We start from the raw sequence: 17,420 nt of genomic DNA on the forward strand, positions 1-17,420 counted from the left end.
GGCACCTCTGGGCAGGGTGCTGGATGGAGGGGTTTTGGGTGCAGGGCCACGTCGCGCTGCTAGTGCCGGGCTGCATCCTCGCAGCGGCATTTCCCACTGTCTCAGCAAAGACACAGCCCCAGAGATCTGCGGGGAGCAAATGGCTGCCCTGCCGCGGACGCAGGTCTACTCTGCAGCAGCTGGGGTGCGTCCAGCAGCTCCGGGGGTCCCTGGGGACCTCTCCTGGAGCGGGCGACTGCACTACACTGCCGGCCAGAGCAGCGACCCTGGGCAGCACACGCCAGAGCTTCAGACTCGCTGATGCTCTCCGCTACCATCGTCTGGGCACCGGCCCCAGCCACCTGCCAAACACATGGTAAATTTACCAGCAAGCGCCAAGATGCTTGCAAATCCTGAGTTCTTGCTGACCGCTAAGACCAAAGCGGAGTCCTGTGCGCGTAGGGAGAGCAGAGCCCCTCAGAGCCCCTCAGAGCTGGGGGGTTCGGATGGTCTCTGGGAGCAGCGCTGGTGGGCCAGGCAGGGAAGGACAGCCTTGGAGCACTGGACTTCTCTCCAGAGACAGGCTCAGGCTGTCTCCTGAACACAGACCTCCTCCTGAAGTTACTTCTGCCTTGAAAAGCAGACTCTGAATTTTCTCTGGCTCCTCGGCCACTGCCAGGGAAGACAGACTGCCCAGGGACGAGCCCCCGCACAAACATCCCTGCCGGCAGCCCGCCGGGGCGAGGAGAAGCAGGGCTCTGCCGGGAAGCAATGCGGGGGGAGAAACTCAGTCTCTTGCACCCGCCACGGCAGCGGGACGGATGGCTGATGCCAGGGGCACATTGCCCCGGTCCGGGGCACAGCCAGGCGAGAGCGGTGGGACACAGTCCCTCGGCTGAGATGGCTCCTGCTCCTTGCAGAGGACAAGGCAACGCTGCTGTCCTCGTTCTTCATTCCCAGCGAAACATTCTGATTTCCAGAAGTACTAATCAAAATCGCTCTTGATTATGGCAAAAACAACCTCTGCTGAATATTTTTTTTTTTATGCAATTAACAAGGGTATATGGTAATTCCAAGCAATCTTGCTCTTGAGATTAAAGGAAAGCCTGCCAGGAAGCACATGAATAAAGCTTTAAGATGAGAATTTGCATAATGAAGACTTTCTCTTTGTGGAGGGACTAATGGTGGTTATGTTTGAAACTTATTAACAGAAATGCCTAAAAGCCTCGGCTAAAGTCAGCGCGCTGCCACCGTGACCCGTGCAGGCTCCGTCATCCCTGCTGCCCTCCGCTCTGCTGGCGCTGCCAGGTCCCTGCCGGGAACGTCGGGTCCATGACACCCCCAGTTCTGCCCTCTCCTTGGGCCGCCCGAGCGGCATGGTGAGCCGTGCCGTGCCGTGCCGGATGGGGCAGGACGGGCAGCGCGGCCCCCGCACGAGCAGTGCTGTCCGCAGCTGAGGGCAACGCACCTGGTGTGCGTGTTTCAGCCTCAGGAAAATTCTGTGTTTCTGCACGCTAAGGCAGCCGGATGAGAAGCAGATGTCTGTTGCAATTTGATTTCAAGGCTTACTAGGAATAATTTAAATTATTTGGCGGCAGCAGCCGATGTGCTTGGCACCCAGCAAGAGTGGCGGAGGTGGTGAGGAAAATGCATCTGGTGGGCTCCAGGCTGCTTCTCAGCAGACACCGTTACCCCCACGAAAGGCCACTGTCCTGGTGAGCAGGAGAAGGCAAGCCCTCGCTAGGAGCTGCCCTGCCAGGCGCTGAACACCCGAGGGACGGCAGTGCCCATCCACCCTGCACCGTGCCGAGGGCTGCCTGAAGGTCCGAATGCATCTTTTCCCAGCCTTCGGGTGGAAGGACAGACCTCCAGGTTGCTCCCAAAGCACCTGAAGAAGCAGCGCTGCCCTGCACACCCCGCCATGTCCCACAGCCCTGGGGAGCAGACGGCGGCTCAGCCTCCACCGCCACGGCTGCACCAGGAGCTGCCAGCAGGTCGCCCTGCAGAGACCAGACAAAAAACACATCAGGGAGGAGGTTCTCATCTGCTGCCATCTCGTGCAGCCTTTCTCACTCCTCCACAGCAAGATGTAAAACCCCGGAGAGAAGCACCCTCATCTCCTCTTTCCCAAAAGCCGCATCTGGTAACCGGCTCGCAGAGACCTCATGGTATTTACCAGGTGTGCCTGCGTGGAGGCTGCAAGGAAACCTCAAAAGCTGAGGGCTAAGGACAGGCGCTGGCCTCTTCCTCCTGAATTCTGGCATGTGAGAAAAGCCTCTGCTCCAGACCTGTCTGCAGGAGGATGGGCTTTGCCACCAGGCTGCTCTTCCCCAAGTGCTGTCCTTCTTGGAGCAATGGCAGCTCCCACCACCAAACCCACCGGCCTCCACCACCACCCAGACTCCAATACCAAACCCACCCAGCCTCCATCGCCAAACCCACCCAACCTCCATCGCCAAACCCACCCAACCTCCACAACCACCAGCCGGGCTCCCAAAGGAACAGAAAGCCCCCTCAAATCCAGAGGTGTTTCTTCATCCTAAACTCTCTTCCCAAGCTTCTCCTTCTTCCCAATGTTTCTCTTTCCCCTGCTCTCTGTCTCACCACCTCAAACCGGTGACGATTACTGTATTTCCATGTTTTATAAAAAAATGAGATGAGAAAGGCTATTAGCGGAGTGGCTTGGTTCCTGCCAGTTGATTTTGCTTTTCAAACCAGCGTGGGGCTGCCAGCTTGGAGACTGCAGGAGCGTGGCAAAGGCGTCTTTCTCCACACGCTTGGGGACTGAGACACGAAGGAGCAAATTTGCTGTCGGAGGGAAACAAAGCATTTCTGCACGTCTGACTGCTCTGACGGTGTCGGTACGTCGCAGTGGTAAAGCGGCGAGCGGGAGGGGGCTGCAAGCGCCAGCTGGCCCCGGGAACGCCACGGCTCTGCTAGAGACAGCCTAATCCCAGGGTGACATACTGAGCACCCGTGGGCAGCCACGTAACATCTGGTTTGGGGGGTGCCCAGCCCAGGGCTGCGCACAAGGGAGTGAGGGGCCCATGCCACGTGTCACGTCGTGTCGGCCGCTGCCACGCGATGCGGCAGAAGTCGGTGTAACAGCAGCGGGGCCATGCGGGAGCCCCGGTGCCCAGGGGACCGTTCTGTCCGCACCGGCAGGCAGGGTGCTGGCCGCAGCCCCGGTGTTTGCGGCACAGCAAAGGGCCCTTGCGTGTCCTTTAATGTGATTCCCACCTCACTCTTTGGGGACAACCCCAGGGAGGAGTACGGGTGCACAGTGCCAGGAACTACATCACCTCAGCAGCAAGCTCCATACAGGGACCGCCGAGGGGTTGATCTGCTGAACGAAAGCGTCTGGCCCCTGGGAGGCTGCAAACCCTTGGGCTGGGCTGGAGCCCTCAGCTCCGTGGGAGACCTGCAGCTCCCTGACCAGCTCGTGCACCCCAGGCTCACCAAAAGCACCGGCCAGAGCAGAACCCCCCCACCACAGATGAACAGACAAACACCTCCAGGTGCTGGCAGCAACCCTCAACAGCTCAGAGCGAAAAGCAAAGCCCCCATCAAGGGCAGCGCTACCGGAGGTAGGAAAGGGTTCACATTGGGGTTTCCCACGGGATGCCTTGGACCGGCAGCAGCTGACCGAGTCTGCCCCATCTCTGGCTCCACAGCATCGTCCTCCCTCTGACCTCACACCAAACAAACATTTCACCAGGTCTTCTCCCACCCCAGCATGGTCAGAAAGCAGGTAGCCCTGTTCCGCCAATACAAGATGCCAATCAAAATGGTTTTCTTCAGTGTTAGCACTCAAAGCTTTCAAGGTTTCCAAGGCGCTCTGACATCTCTGTGTGTAGAGCGGGTGACGTTTTCTCAGCAACTTTAATAGGATAATCATTCTTTGAGGTCTGTGTCAAAGAGGTCTCTGCTGCAGCATTGCCAAAACCTGCTTTCAATTAGTCCCAGATCAATTGCACCAGGAACAAAAGGCTGGAAGGTTTTGAGCACAAGTAGTTAAGGTTCCTCCCTTTTTCAGGGAGTGCCTGAGCCCAGCCATACCTGCGATGGGGATGGGGATGGGGATGGGGATGGGGATGGGGATGGGGATGGGGATGGGGATGGGGATGGGGATGGGGATGGGGATGGGGATGGGGATGGGGATGGGGATGGGGATGGGGTGGTGCCCAGCTGCCTGTGCTGGGACAGTGTGTGTCGTCCCCCCCCCCCAAGGACAGGGGGAGCTCAGCCTGTCCCAGCCCTCCCAGGAGCTCTGCCGCTGAGCCTGGAAAGCAAATCCCTGTCTTGGGGACGATGCCCCAGGTAACCCTCTGTAATTTAAAGGTGCATCAGATAGGAAAGGGAGCTGTTTCTTCTTTTCATTCTTTTGCCATTTGTTTGGTTTGAGTTTTTTTAAGGAAGAACAATTTATTATACTTAAAGGGGGAAAGGATGTGGATGGCATAATTTTTTTTACTCCCAGACCCCAACCACAGGGGAAATTAGCACTGCCCCCACTGTACAGGTTAGGGAATGGTTGAAGGTGACTTTCTGAGGTCACAGAAGAACCAACAGTGTCATCCAGGACTTGAGTTTGTGCCCCCCCCCCCCCGCAATGCAGTGCGCAGGGGTTTGCTGGAGAACTGGATTACTGCTCCTGCAGCGAGGGAAGGGGGGGGTGGGGGTGCCGTGACCTCGCTCCCAAGCAGGGACCGGCTCGCATTCCCCACAGCGGAGGGCAGATGGCCACAGCCTGGTGTGGCGATGCTGGGAGCCAGCCCTGCCAGGGAACGGCAGACCTGGAGCGGGAGGCAGGATCTGAGCTGAAACCGCTTTGGGAGCAGCCTCGGCACCTTCGCCCAGGCGCGGGGTGGGAAACATGGACCAGAACTTGCTCAGTTTGTGATCACTAATGCAGGTCAGAAAACACAGCAAGTTCCTTTTCTCCCTATGACTGTGGGTATGGGGCTGAAAACTGGGGTGCTTTAATGTTTTCCTGCACGTTATCTACCTGGAACCATTACGAGGTATGTTCACATTAGCCACTCGATTTCTGCTGATGTGTTAAGTAATGATTACGAATTTGCCTAGGGCCAGAGACACCTGTTTATCAACCAGACAACAAATTGTGGCATGAAAGCATTTTGTTCATAATCTAGCATGGAACAACTGATGACAAAGCCAGCAATGCAGGAGCCCAAAGAAAACTGAAGCAGGAGATTAAATGCTTATCACCTGAATCCCGATGGAAAGAGAGTGCTCTCATCAGATAAAGATCAAGAGAAGATGCTGTAGTTAAAAGTAGGTAAATAGGGAATTACAGGGTAAAAACGCTGGTTCATCACTTGGGATGTGCTGCCTCCGTTGTACTGCGCTATTTAAAATTGGAAGCAGAGCAGCAGTGGAAATGAAGACTTGGGCGATGCTGGCAGATGGAGCGAGGCCCTGGGAGAGCGTGGGGGGGTTCCAGCCCTCTCCTCTGGCTGAAGGCATTTGTCTGTCCCCTGTCACCGCAGCCTGCAATGCAGGGCTCCTGCCTGGCTGCTGCCGCAGCGCCTGCGACTGCCTGCTTGCCTTTCCACGGCACCTCACTGTGCAAATATCAGGTATCCGGATCGGGATGGGGAGTTGTTTGGGATCCAGCCCCTTCTGCTTGCTGCCAGGTGAACTGGGACACACAGCGCTCGCCCGGCTGTGCTCCCGCTCCCCCCGGCTTTGGGAGATGCGGCTCCACTGCTCCCCAGAGCATCGCAGATCTGGGCAGCGCTGCTGAGGGACCGTGCTGTCCTGCCAGGGGAAGGGGCTTCCAGCATGGAGAGACAACAGGGTGGGGGGCTGCACCCCCCCAAGTAGGCAGCAGCTGCAGAGCTCTGCTGGAGGTAGTTCAAGCAGGTGGTGCAGGAATGGGCAGTGATTTTTAACCACTGGCCATGGCCAGCTGGGCCAGGTCACCCCCACCCAGCCTGGCAGCTGCAAGACCACCCCTCTTGGCTCGCCCACGGCAAGGGAAGCTGCAGGTCGAGGCTGTGGTGGGAAGCCATGCCATGTCCCTCAGCCTTCTGCACCGGCTCATTTGCAGTAAGGTGGGTTTGGCTCCTTGCTTTCATAGAGGAGTTGGGAGAAGTCCCCTGGGAAGTGGAGTCTGGGGTGTGCATCTGCTCCCTGCTGCTTGCCGTGCCCAGCACAGCCTGTGTCTGCAACTGGGGAGCTAAAGCCAGCTTTACCCAGAGCCTGCCACCCGCCTCCAGCCAGTGAGCACCCGCCGTGTCCCCATCACCTCCCAAACGCACTGCTAGGAGGACAAAAGCAAAGTCCTGTTATGCAGGTGGGAAAGATCTGCTGAAGTACTTCTGCCAGGGGAAAAGAGTGTTTCTGTTAAGTCAATGACAACTTATTGGGACAAATTCTGAGGTTTTGCTACTGAATGTCATGTTTTGGTTTTTTTAATTATTTCATGACTATAATTTAACATGTCATTCTTTTAAGTCATGAAAGACAGCTGTTTCATCCCGAGATAAAACACTTCTCTAGATGAGGGAGGTGCACAGCTACCTGGTTTTGCCTCCTATCACTGGGGGAACAGGTGCCTTCTAACCAGAGAACCGTTTGCTATTGCTGTGGCATGAAATAATTTAAACGTAAAAATAGAAGCTCACTGAGTTTGCAGAGAAATCCACTAACAGGTCTCTTGCTCTCTCTGACCCTACTTGTGGAGGAAATAACACCAACATTTACAAAACCAACAGTTTGTAAACTGTTATTTTAATTCAAGTGTTATGGCTCTCAGATTTCCTCTGTGAATGTATCTATCTAAATCATTCACTCAGTTAAGACCATCATTAGAATAGAGAAAGAAGGAATATACTTTTTTTTCAAACATATACTATAACTTCACTGAAAAATGCTTTATCTTCTGCATGAGGCCAAAGACATGTATTGGGATCTGGGTGCGTTTGTAAAACACACATGGTCTCAAAGCTTGGTGCTATCCTATGGATTTTTGGAAATAAGAAATTGCAAGGTGGGAAAATGTGCTAGGCAATGGGGAAGATTTGCCAATTCTTGGTCTTTCTACCTCTTCACGGCATGAGGGCATACCCCGGGGTACGCTCAGGCTCTGTAGTGGAAATTAAGCAAATCTCAGAGGAATGTTAGGTACTGTACGGAAGGATGGGACCCGGGGAGGTTTTTGCTTCAAATGAGGCAGGCTGGGTCTGGCATTAGCTTTATTCAGATTGTATTGTCTGGAAAGACGATCCAAGTCCTGCAGTAGCAGAGATACTGGAATGGAGGTGGCTGGTCATCACGGAGATGTGTCTCCACCAAGCTGCTTGCTTTCATCCCATATAGCTCACAGAGATCTGATAGAGAGACTTTTCCCTAAGCTCCTATCCCTAAAAGCACACGTTTGTCAGCAGACAATGCTTTATGGTCACAGGTTAATGTGCTGTTCAAAATCTTATCACATATCTAATGTCCCTTCTGCAGCACAAGCACCCCCTTTGTCACCCATAGCTGGGGCTGGAAACTTCTGCTTGTTTAGCTTTTGCCTCCTGGAGCCCACGCTGCAGTTACCCCTGAACACCCAACCAGGAGCATGTCCTTCTGAAGTGCAATTTCAGTAAGATTCTTCCAACTTTGGCAAGTTCTTTCTATCCAGATTTCTTTGTGCATGGGCAAAGAGAGCATTTCAAAGGGCAAGCGAAATGCTGAGCGATTCTCTCTTCTTGTTTGCTGGAGACATCCCCGTGCCAGCCTGTGGAGCCTTCCAACAGCAGAACGATGCTCTTTGCAGCATCCCTCCTCCCTGGCTGAGCCACCACCTCCAAAATTTTGCCAATGCCTTTGGTTTTGCTTTCTTTGGCTTTTCTATACATATCTGCCGTGCCAGTGCTGAATCCCTACAGCAGACCTGGCCCGCTCCTTCCCTGAAGATGCTGCTCATGTGGCTGGGTATCTTGGGAAGAGGAGCTTGCACTTGGCATCCGCTTTCTGCCTGCGGTACTCCTACCACAATAACTTTCTTTTCCTAGGCAAGGTTGGAAAGCGATGAAAAAGGATTTTGGAGTGACTACAAGACAGTTTTGTAAATATGTATTAGCATTAACTTTATCCACATTTCACCAGTACGCTGAGCTTTCAGAAGATCAAAACCAAACCTGACCCTGCGTGGCTCCACTGAAATCCCTGCAAGTGTACAGAAAGCATTCGCTTCTCGCTTTGTGACGGCTAACGGGCTTGTAGTGGGGCTGCCTGTTTTCTTCTCAGAAACGTTATTCACTCAGCAAATGCATTCTTGTGCTCGCATCCCAAATCACAGCTAGTGACTCCAGCATCTGGATCCCCAACTTTGAAGTTTCCTTTTAAAAAAATAAGTCCTTTCATGTTCTGCGTTTTGATATGCCATGTTCATCTTCTCCCGTTTTCCTCTATTCAAGTTTTTCCACCAATTGTGAATTATATCAATCAGATTACAAAGAAATTATTGCAGAGGTTTTCTCTTTGCCATCAGTGTTATGTAGTTTATTAAACATATGTTTTGTTATTAGAGTGGCTTCAGAAGCACTGTCTAATAAAACCCCAGTTTTTCCTTTAGTTAATTGTAAAGTCAATGCCTTAAACCTCCAGGATATATTTTCCCAAGGAGAAACAAATTTGTTTTTCAACTGAGCAGTCCTAAAAGTTTATTCTAGTCAACACTGGAGATCAACAGACTCTTCTGTTTTATGTGCTTTAAGGGCTGAAACGGTTGCAACAGATGTAAGGGAAAAATCATATTTTTGTAGAGGGAAAAAACCCCAAGAGTTAAATGACTGTTTCCAAGCATAGATATCACTAGGCTGGTAGAACAAAAGTTCCAAAATACAAGCAGAAGTATGGAAATTAATTATTTCCAAAGCTATGTACATAAATATCTGGGCATGGCACATTTAATTAATGCATATTTGTTCAAAGATCAGAGATAATTTGTAAGAAAACCAATTTAGCTTCTCCTGCTTTGTCATACACGCTAAAGACACTATCAAAGTAAAAATTATTCTTTAAATGTATTACTTTGACTTGCTGCTGATACCTAGTAATTATAAATTTAATAACATAATAATGTATTATAACAAAGATTTTTAGTGCAGGTAAACGCCTTACACAACGCTGCTATCTCCTTCAGTTTTGACGGCAATGCCAAACCAAGGCTTTTCCTTCTATTCCAAATAATTCCTCCCTGCAGCTCTCCCGGCACAACCGTGGCGAGCAACCCTGGCAAGCGATGGGTGCAGAACCGGTGGCTCACCTGGCACCGGCACCCCCTTTTCTGCCAGCTGTGTCCACCGCTGCCCACCGCAAAGTGGAGCCCAAACACCTGGAAAAACATCTGGAAAAGAGCTGGCTCCTTTCTGCATTCTCTGCGCTCTCGGTTGGGCACCGTTGTGCAGAGACTGTGCAGAGGAGCCGCCTGCAGTGACTGCAGCCATCTGTGCAAAAGTTATAAATAGCTAATTATACTGTCTAATATTACTTTCACATTTAAGTAATTATTGTAATTGCTGGTGGGATATTGTAGTCACACTCGAGAGGAGAGGTGATCTGTGAGACGCTCTCTATTAAGAGACGGGATGACAACACAGAGTCGCCCATCACCGCTGATATTGCAACTCTGGAGGACATGCCCAATTATTCTTATTGCCGATTTGTAACCATCAAGTTTTTCTTCAAGCTTTTCTCACACAACGTAAAGCACAAAATCGGGATGTGCCCCTTCTGCCTGGCCTGTGAGACGTAACCTTCTGCTCCCTGCAAGAACACTGACCTCAGATGTCAAATTTGTCATCTTTCCATGAAAACACATCAGTGTGCTTCTGTACTGGCTTACCGTGAGAGCGAGGACAGGAGAGGGGAAAAAACCAACTGTGGAAAGTTCTTTGTTTGACTGTTTTCCTTACCATTTTGCACAAACATGTGGCTAACCCTGGATGACTCAAACATAACTACTTTCTCAAAAAGCCATGGATCTGTGCGTTTAAAACATCATGCGATGCGCTAGCATAGGGAACACTCGCCTCTGGCTGCTGCTCTGTCTGCAGCGAAAAGGCTTTGCAGGGCGTTTGGTTTCTTCCACTGCCTCAAAATACCATAAAGCTTCTGCCTCCCGCTGCACTGTGGGAATACGCCAGAGTTTAGCGGCACTGGAAAACAGCTTGGTGCCCTGCGAGCAATTCCTATTTCCAGCATTGCACCTGCGGCCAGATGGGTGGCGAGGACGAGGGAGCACGGCAGCTCGGAGGCACGGAGGGATATGGCACGGCTGTGTCTGACAGCCCACCGGGTGCTGAAGCACACAGTCGCGTATGAAAAGAAACGCAGTGGAATTTGACCAAAGAGAAACCCAAAACCTACCATATTTTTTCAATTAAAAAGTGGGGGTTTGTTCCTGCTTTACTGGGCAGCCACAGCCAAGATGCACATTATTCTTGTGTCGATGGTGGATCCGGACCCCGGCTGCAGGAATCACGCTAAGTACTGATTTTGTTGTCTAGTTTGCTATCCTTGGTTCTTGGTAATTTGTAAACTTCTGAGCTTGCAAGATATTGGGCTGCCTGCAACCCACCATCGGCAGCGCTGGAAAGACTGTTTCAGAACAAAAAGCCAAAAAAAGAAAAAGCCAGCAAATAGAGGCAATGAAGAAAGTTGATTTCTGTTGCTGCTGTACTGAGCAGCTGGGGCAGCAAGCCCTGCCTTGGAAACCCACTTCCTTAACGTCACCCAATATTTTCCTGGGGGCATGGGGTGACAGCAGGGAGGCCACCCCGGTACCCGGAACGCCAGTTCGGTGCTCAGGTGGGGAAGGGATCTCCGAGCTGCCATCACGGCACTGCAAAGCTGCTCCAAAACTTTTGGGAGAGAGACAGAGGGAGGAGCAGGCACCCACGCGTGGGCTGGGAGAGCCACTACCAAAATACCAGAACACCGGCGAGGGAACTGGAGCCCACATGGAATGGCTGAAGCCACATGTCAGTACCTCGTCTCTACGTGCCCAGTGATGCCAGGGCAGAAGAGGTTGCAAGTGCAGAACCCGCTTACCTTTATATAGTTATTTCCAGGGAGAGGCAATTTAAAGCGGCTCAGACAGGAGCTGAACTTAATGTTGTTCAATTACCTGTGAAGCCTCGCGCTGGCAGGAATGATTTATGAACATATCAGTGAAATTCGTTTTGATACAAACACAGCCAAGGATATTTAAGAGCTGGACCCTGCAGCCCCACGCTCCAAAATGAAACAGAACAGCATTTTTCTTTGCCCACGCTGCAAGCAACACAGAATGCAAATAGCTTTACTGCTGACTAATCAGATTTTTTTTATTATTTTAATCTAAAAATCAGGACTTCATGCACAGTCTCTTAGGTCAGCCTGTCAAACTGATATCCACCAATTAAAAATGTAGCTGCTAAACTGGTGAGCATAAGCAACTCTGTACCACGCTGTTACCCTTCCAGGTGCAGGAGCAGGTAAGTACCTAACCCAAACTGAGACTAATTCCAGGCTGACTCATGGCAAACCTCATCTCTTCCAATAGCAAAAGCTGCTCAGGCCCAACTGACTCTTCATTTTGATGCTAATATCTCCTAACCAATCTGTGTTGGATGGTTACCTCCTAGCTAATAGCAGATTTTTTTAGAAAAACTTTCCTAAGGCCTTTTATATAATTGCTGTCTATTTTCTGTACAACCTTTCAGAGGACTTTTTTTCTATACAAACAAACAAACAGCTTTTTAAGAGTACTTTCTTTTTAAAAGAAACAAACAAAGAGTTGTGGTAAGATCTGCATTGATTTTATCCCCCCCTCCAAAAAAACCCCCAGGTTTCCCCCTGCCCCCCATCTTCTTAGTTACTGTCCAGTTGGGACTGATTTCTGGGTTAGACTATTCTGATCCGCAGAAGTAGCAGTGGGACTAAAAAAGAGTGAGAATACAACCAGCAGCCTGAGAAATTTGGGTCACACAGAGAATCTGCTAATCCAACAGCTCAGTAAGCAGCGAGACAAAACCAAACTCCTTTTGTGATGACTCTGTGACTCCCTCTGTTTTGGATTATGGGATACACAGGCTGCCACAGAGCTGTATACCTGCAGCATCACACATTTTTGTTTAAACACCGTTGTGACACTTTCTCACAAAGAGGCGTACGCCGCATTCTGAGATGCTTTAATCACCAGTATTGTCAACTAATGACAGGTTTAGAGCCGTCACATCTGTCAGATACCTGTGCAGGAGCATCCCCAGCCGAGCGGGGGGGTGGGGAGAGGGGACAGGAATTATCGGGGGACGCTAACAGCCCAGGATTGGGGGCTCGGGGGGAAGAAGGGGGTGACTAGGGAACGGCTTGGGCCGGGCCCTGGTGCACAGGCTGGCGTCCCGCCATCCGCTGCAGTGTCGGGGTGCTCTGCGCAGGGTGGGGCCCCGGGGGGCTGCAGCCCCCACCATGGGCGATTCCCCGGGCGGTGCATCGTCCTGGGCGCCCTGCTAGGGGCCCTCCGCTGCGGTGCATCTCCCCGGCCCCCTAACACCCCCCCCCCCCCCCGGAGAAGGCTGCATGCTACCGGGGCACGCATCCAACCCGGGGAGCCCCCATAGCGATGGGAGGCTGCAACCTCCGCGGGGCTTCCCCACGGGGGTGCATCATGCGGGGTGACCCCAGCCACACGGGAAGGGGGGTTTCCGCCGCGCCTGGGCCGGGCCCGGCGCCGCGATCATGCGCAAACCGCGCCGCGCCCTCCGCCGCGCCCCGCGGGACCCCCCCCACCCCCGGGCCGCCCCCTCCCGCTGCCGCCCCGCGGTGCCGGCGGCCGGGCCGCCCCTACCTGCACCCAGCAGCGCGGCGAAGGCGAGGAGGAGCCCCAGGAGGCGGCGGCCGGCCATGTCGCGGAGGGGCTGCGCGTCTGCCGCGGGCACGGCCGCCAAGCCTCCACCGGGGCGGGACGGGGCGGGACGGGGCGGGCGCACGGTGCCACCGCCCCCCGCTCCCGCTGCCGCCGGGCTGCGCTCTCGCCCGGCCCCGGCCCCCCGGCGGGGAGGGGGCGCGTCCCCCGCTGCGGCCGCCGGGGGGGTTGCCGAGCCCCGGCACCGTGCCCTGCGCGTCTTTTCCCATCGCGGCCAGAACGCGTCCCCGCCGGCTCGGCCCCGGCGCGCATCGTCCCGCCCGGCGTGTGCCCCGGCTGCCGCTGGGCTCAGCACTGGTGTTTACTCACCGAAGCGGGGAGAATCCGCGCTGCAAATAGCGATGAGGAGACGGGCAGGAAACCTGTGCGGGGGTTTGGGTTGCTGCTGCCTGGATGTGATGCGCTTGTAGCGACGGGCGGGGCGGGGAGGGCCCGGCGGGCAGGACCCCGGGGGCTGCGGGAGCAGCGTGTACGGGGGGGGCAGCAGTGGTGGTGCCGGGATGGGGCGATGGTGCAGGCGTGGGTGCTCTGCCCCGCTCCCGGGAAGGGGCTCCGCAGAAGTGCAGAGGAGGGAGCTGCTGCAATTTCACCCTTTAATGCCGAGTTTTTAATGTGGAGGTTACGGAGCCATAGAAATATTGGCTGGAAGCGACCTCTGGAGGTCTCTAGCCCAAACGCCCCCTCGGAGCGGGACCCACGGACAGCAGGTCACATCAGCCGTGGCTTTGTCTGGTGGGGAGCTGAAAACCTCCAGGGACGGAGGCTCCCCCACCGCTGAGTGACCTACAGCACCCACTGTCCGGCGGAGATTCTCAGGGGTCCAGTGTGACCCTCCCAAACCACTTCTTTGGCCATCGCCCCCTGTGGTATTGCCGGCCACTGTCAAGAAGAGTTTGGCTCTCTCATTTTAACAGCCCTTAAGTAGCTGTAAGCTGCGATTAGATCTGCCCGCAGCCGCCTCCTTGCCAAAGCAAACAAGCTGCCCCTTGTAGTTCGTGTGCACCAGGTGCTGGACCCTCTTCTCTACGTGTCTTTTAAATGGGGGAAGGGAATTGTTAATAATACAGTAAATATCTTTTTTTAATATTTATAAGTTGCTTCACTACAGAAAAGGGGGTGAGGATGCAGCCTCAGTTTAGGAGGAATTCCTAAAGCCTTGGGGGGACTGAAAGCCTGAAGAAGCGTCTGCGTTGTCCTAGTCCCACCCCACCTTGCAGCAGTTGGGAGATACTGCTGTGCCCTGGCTGCTCCAGCCGTGTGTTGGACCGCCTTGGGTCTGCACAGTGCTTTTTGTCCTTGGTGGGAACAGCGCTTGAAAAGATAGTGAGCAAACAGACCATGGAGGAGTTACAGTCCTCTTGAGAAGTGTCCAGGTTGAAGGATGTGGTGGGATGGCAGGGGGAGGGATGCTCTACTGCTGGTTTTCATCTCTGGCCACACAGAAGATTGCAGGCTCCACGGCTCCCAGTGCCTTGTCTCCCACAAACCTTCCGGGGGGAAGGTCTCTAAAACCCGCACCAGAGGGGGTTTCGGTAAATCAGTGTAGTTCAGCGTGCTTGTACTGTGCCACAGAAGTTGCAGACACTTCTGTACTGTGCCATTCTCTCTGCTGCTGCAGCAACTAACAGGAGTAACAGGAGCCCCAGTTTACACAGCAGCTAAGTCGGAGAAGGTGCACCTCAGCTGCTATACAAGGCTGTCCGTGCATTCGTGATATTGCCTCTCTTCCTATTTATATGAAGAGAAATTCGGGATTACAGTCTTGTTCGAGTCAAACTAAAGGGAACTAGCAGGACAACATTTGTGCTCTCCCAGCCTGGTTCCCCAATAACCTCTCCATCAGCTATTTGCATTTCAATGGCTTTCCAAGCCTCTGGTAATTGTTGGGGGAGGAGGCGGGTAAAAAGGCTATTATATTAGAGTTAGATCAGCTTTAGCAAGCCTGAAGGCATGAGAGAGCATCGCAGCAGCTGATGCAACCCGTGACAGTATATTGTTCGCCGTTCTGTGCGAGCCTGGGGTGCGCACCGCTGCTTGGGAGTTGATTCATAATTAGAAAGAAATGTATGAATGTAGCATTTAATTGGCAGGAAGGCAGCAGCAGTGCTGCACTCCGAAGCTGGAGGGAAACGGGGCGGTTCGAACTGGGAATTCATGTTGGAACCAACCGTGTGGCTGAACCCCAGACATCCGAGAGTGCTGTCCCGGGGGCGTCATGCCCAGCCAGAGCTGGGGCTGTGTGCGGCAGGCACCAGTCGTGTCTTTAAGGGAGGCCAAGCCCAAGGCAGCTGGAGAACCTGGGGACTGGCCAGCAAGTGACTCAGCATCGCCTGACCTGTGTTCAGGTTATTTTTGGTTCGGGGTGTGTTTAAGGCAGGCAGCCGAGGCTTAAACTCTTCCAGTTGCTCCGCAGAGGATGTGTCCGTGCAAGGCTGGAGCCTCTCACGCGTTACGTTGCCCAGGACTGCAGTGCCGTCTTCCTGCTGGATTGCTTTCCTCCAAGCTTGAGGGGGCTACGACCTTTTCATTTTCTTCTCTTGAGCTAGGTGAAAGCTATACTCTTTAAATAGTGGAATAAACAGCCACCGGAGAAACTTTCAGTGGGAAAATACACTTGCTTCCCATTATGTTTTAACAGGTATCACGCTTAACTCTTCTTGCTGCCTTTGAAAATCTGCTCCTGGGGCTTAGCATGCTTTTGTCTATCTGAGCAAAAATACATTTAAAGGGAAGGGGAAACGCTGATCAGGAAAGGCAATGCTGGGTCAGACAAAAATCTGATTTAGAATCTTTTTCTTCCTAAATCTATTCAAATAATTTAGCAGGCTCAGAACATGTAATCCGTTAGATCTCAGAGCCCCTCCCAGGCACTAATCAATTACCCTTGATAAGTGATGGACACATAAAAAGCATCAATTTAGCTGCTACTGAAGAGCTGCTGTTTTAAAAGCAGAATGAGCTGTCATGTAGCAATGCATAGCCTTGCCACACAGTTATCTGTGATGGAAGATGAAAACACTACACACAATTTAAAATTAGCAATTTCAGAGGCTGAATTACATTTCCACCTGTGTCCATCTCCTGTCTGAGGTATTGTTTTGTGGCCCTGTTTCCAAATACAACAAGGGTTTTTTTTAAGTAAAAAATTTGCTAATTTGAGGGTCTTTTAAATCCTCTTATGATGCTGGAACACATCTGGTCAAATTTTCTAAATGCCTTGTTTTCTGAAGTCTTGATTAAAGTTATGATGCGATTCCTTTTTTTTAAAAAAAAAGAAAAAATTTAAAAAAAAAAGCAAGCAAGCAAGCAGTACTGTGAGATGGCAGTGCTCCAAACAGCCCTTAGCCGGGACCACCCCAGCAGCCCTGTGGTTAAAGGACTCAGGGATATTCCCAGTCTCTTCCGTCACAGCTGCATCACTGTTGAGAAGGAAGGAGTAGGTTTCCCCGGGCAATGGGCTGGCGGGTCGCCGTGCTGCCGGCTCTGGTCCTGTGCCAGAGCTGAGATCTAACAGACTTTCCTCCTTCAACTCCAGCAGCTGAGCTGAGGGAGGCTGCCGGGGGTCTCTGGGACTTGGTTCCCCCCCCCAGCCCACGGAGTGCTGTGGCTGGCTGCCGTGGCTCGCCTGGTAGAAGTCACGGCTGAGTAGAGCTCCCCGTAAACAGACTCACTCTGCTTCTCACCGCCTGCCAAGCGCCGAGTACTACTCACCATAACCATCTTCCCAGAGAGCCTCCAGTCTGGTTCCTTGCAGAACTGATGCATCGGGGGATATTTGTCCAAGCTAATTTTAAGCGTGTCATTTCTCTGTTTAAATTAGATGTCTAGACTCCTGCCGTAATCAAAGGTGAGAGGCAGGTTCCTAATTACAGTGCTCTGAATCACACCCTAAAAGATCCCTTGTCTGTATGGGGAGTGTGGGCACCTTACGTAGGTGCTTAGAATGGGTCTGAATATTCCCTGTTGTGTGCTGGGTCTGCCACCACTACTGCAAACAAATACAGAACCTTCTCGCCTTGCATAAATCAAATGCTTTAGCCGCACTCTTAAAGGAGAAATGTTAGTAGTACTCAGATGGAAATTAACTGGAGAGTGCATTTATTTTTGGCCAGTCCCCTGGGAGCACCTGCCAAGCATTACCTCTTATTTCAAGCCTGACTGTTCCTGCTGAGAAAAATCTGATGGAGCTTCGAGTCTGGGTCAAGGTGAGTGCCTGGCTCTTCATCAGCTGTCTGTGCCATTTAAAAGGCAAAGAGGAAAGCAAGCTAAGCAGCAGATTGGGTGTGAGGAATGGCGTGCTCGTGCTAGAGAGCGCAGGAATGAGAAGAAACAGGACTGCTTGGGTATGGTTTACGTACAGATTAAATGCACCTGCTGGTCCCCAAGCATCAGTGTACGGTTTTAGAATAAAAATGTTGAATTGTAAATTAAATAGAGAAAATTAATTCTGGCCTCGTCTACTCCGGGACGATAGCCAATTGCTTAAAAACAAGACTTATGTGCACCTGTTTGA

At 52.5% G+C, this 17,420-nt stretch overlaps 1 protein-coding gene across 1 annotated transcript in view; it reads right to left on the reverse strand.

Moving 5' to 3' along the window:
• CD99L2 (CD99 molecule like 2) overlaps positions 1-12,957 on the reverse strand; it is a 31,953-nt gene extending 18,996 nt beyond the window's left edge. Inside the window, exon 1 of the mRNA XM_054839710.1 lies at positions 12,830-12,957. Coding sequence (XP_054695685.1) covers positions 12,830-12,887 — 58 coding nt within the window. The 5' untranslated portion in view covers positions 12,888-12,957. The remainder of the gene's footprint in view (positions 1-12,829) is intronic.
• Between the last annotated feature and the right edge of the window lie 4,463 nt (positions 12,958-17,420).

The sequence above is a fragment of the Grus americana genome, chromosome 12 (assembly GCF_028858705.1).
Source record: "Grus americana isolate bGruAme1 chromosome 12, bGruAme1.mat, whole genome shotgun sequence".
Lineage (NCBI taxonomy): Eukaryota > Metazoa > Chordata > Aves > Gruiformes > Gruidae > Grus > Grus americana.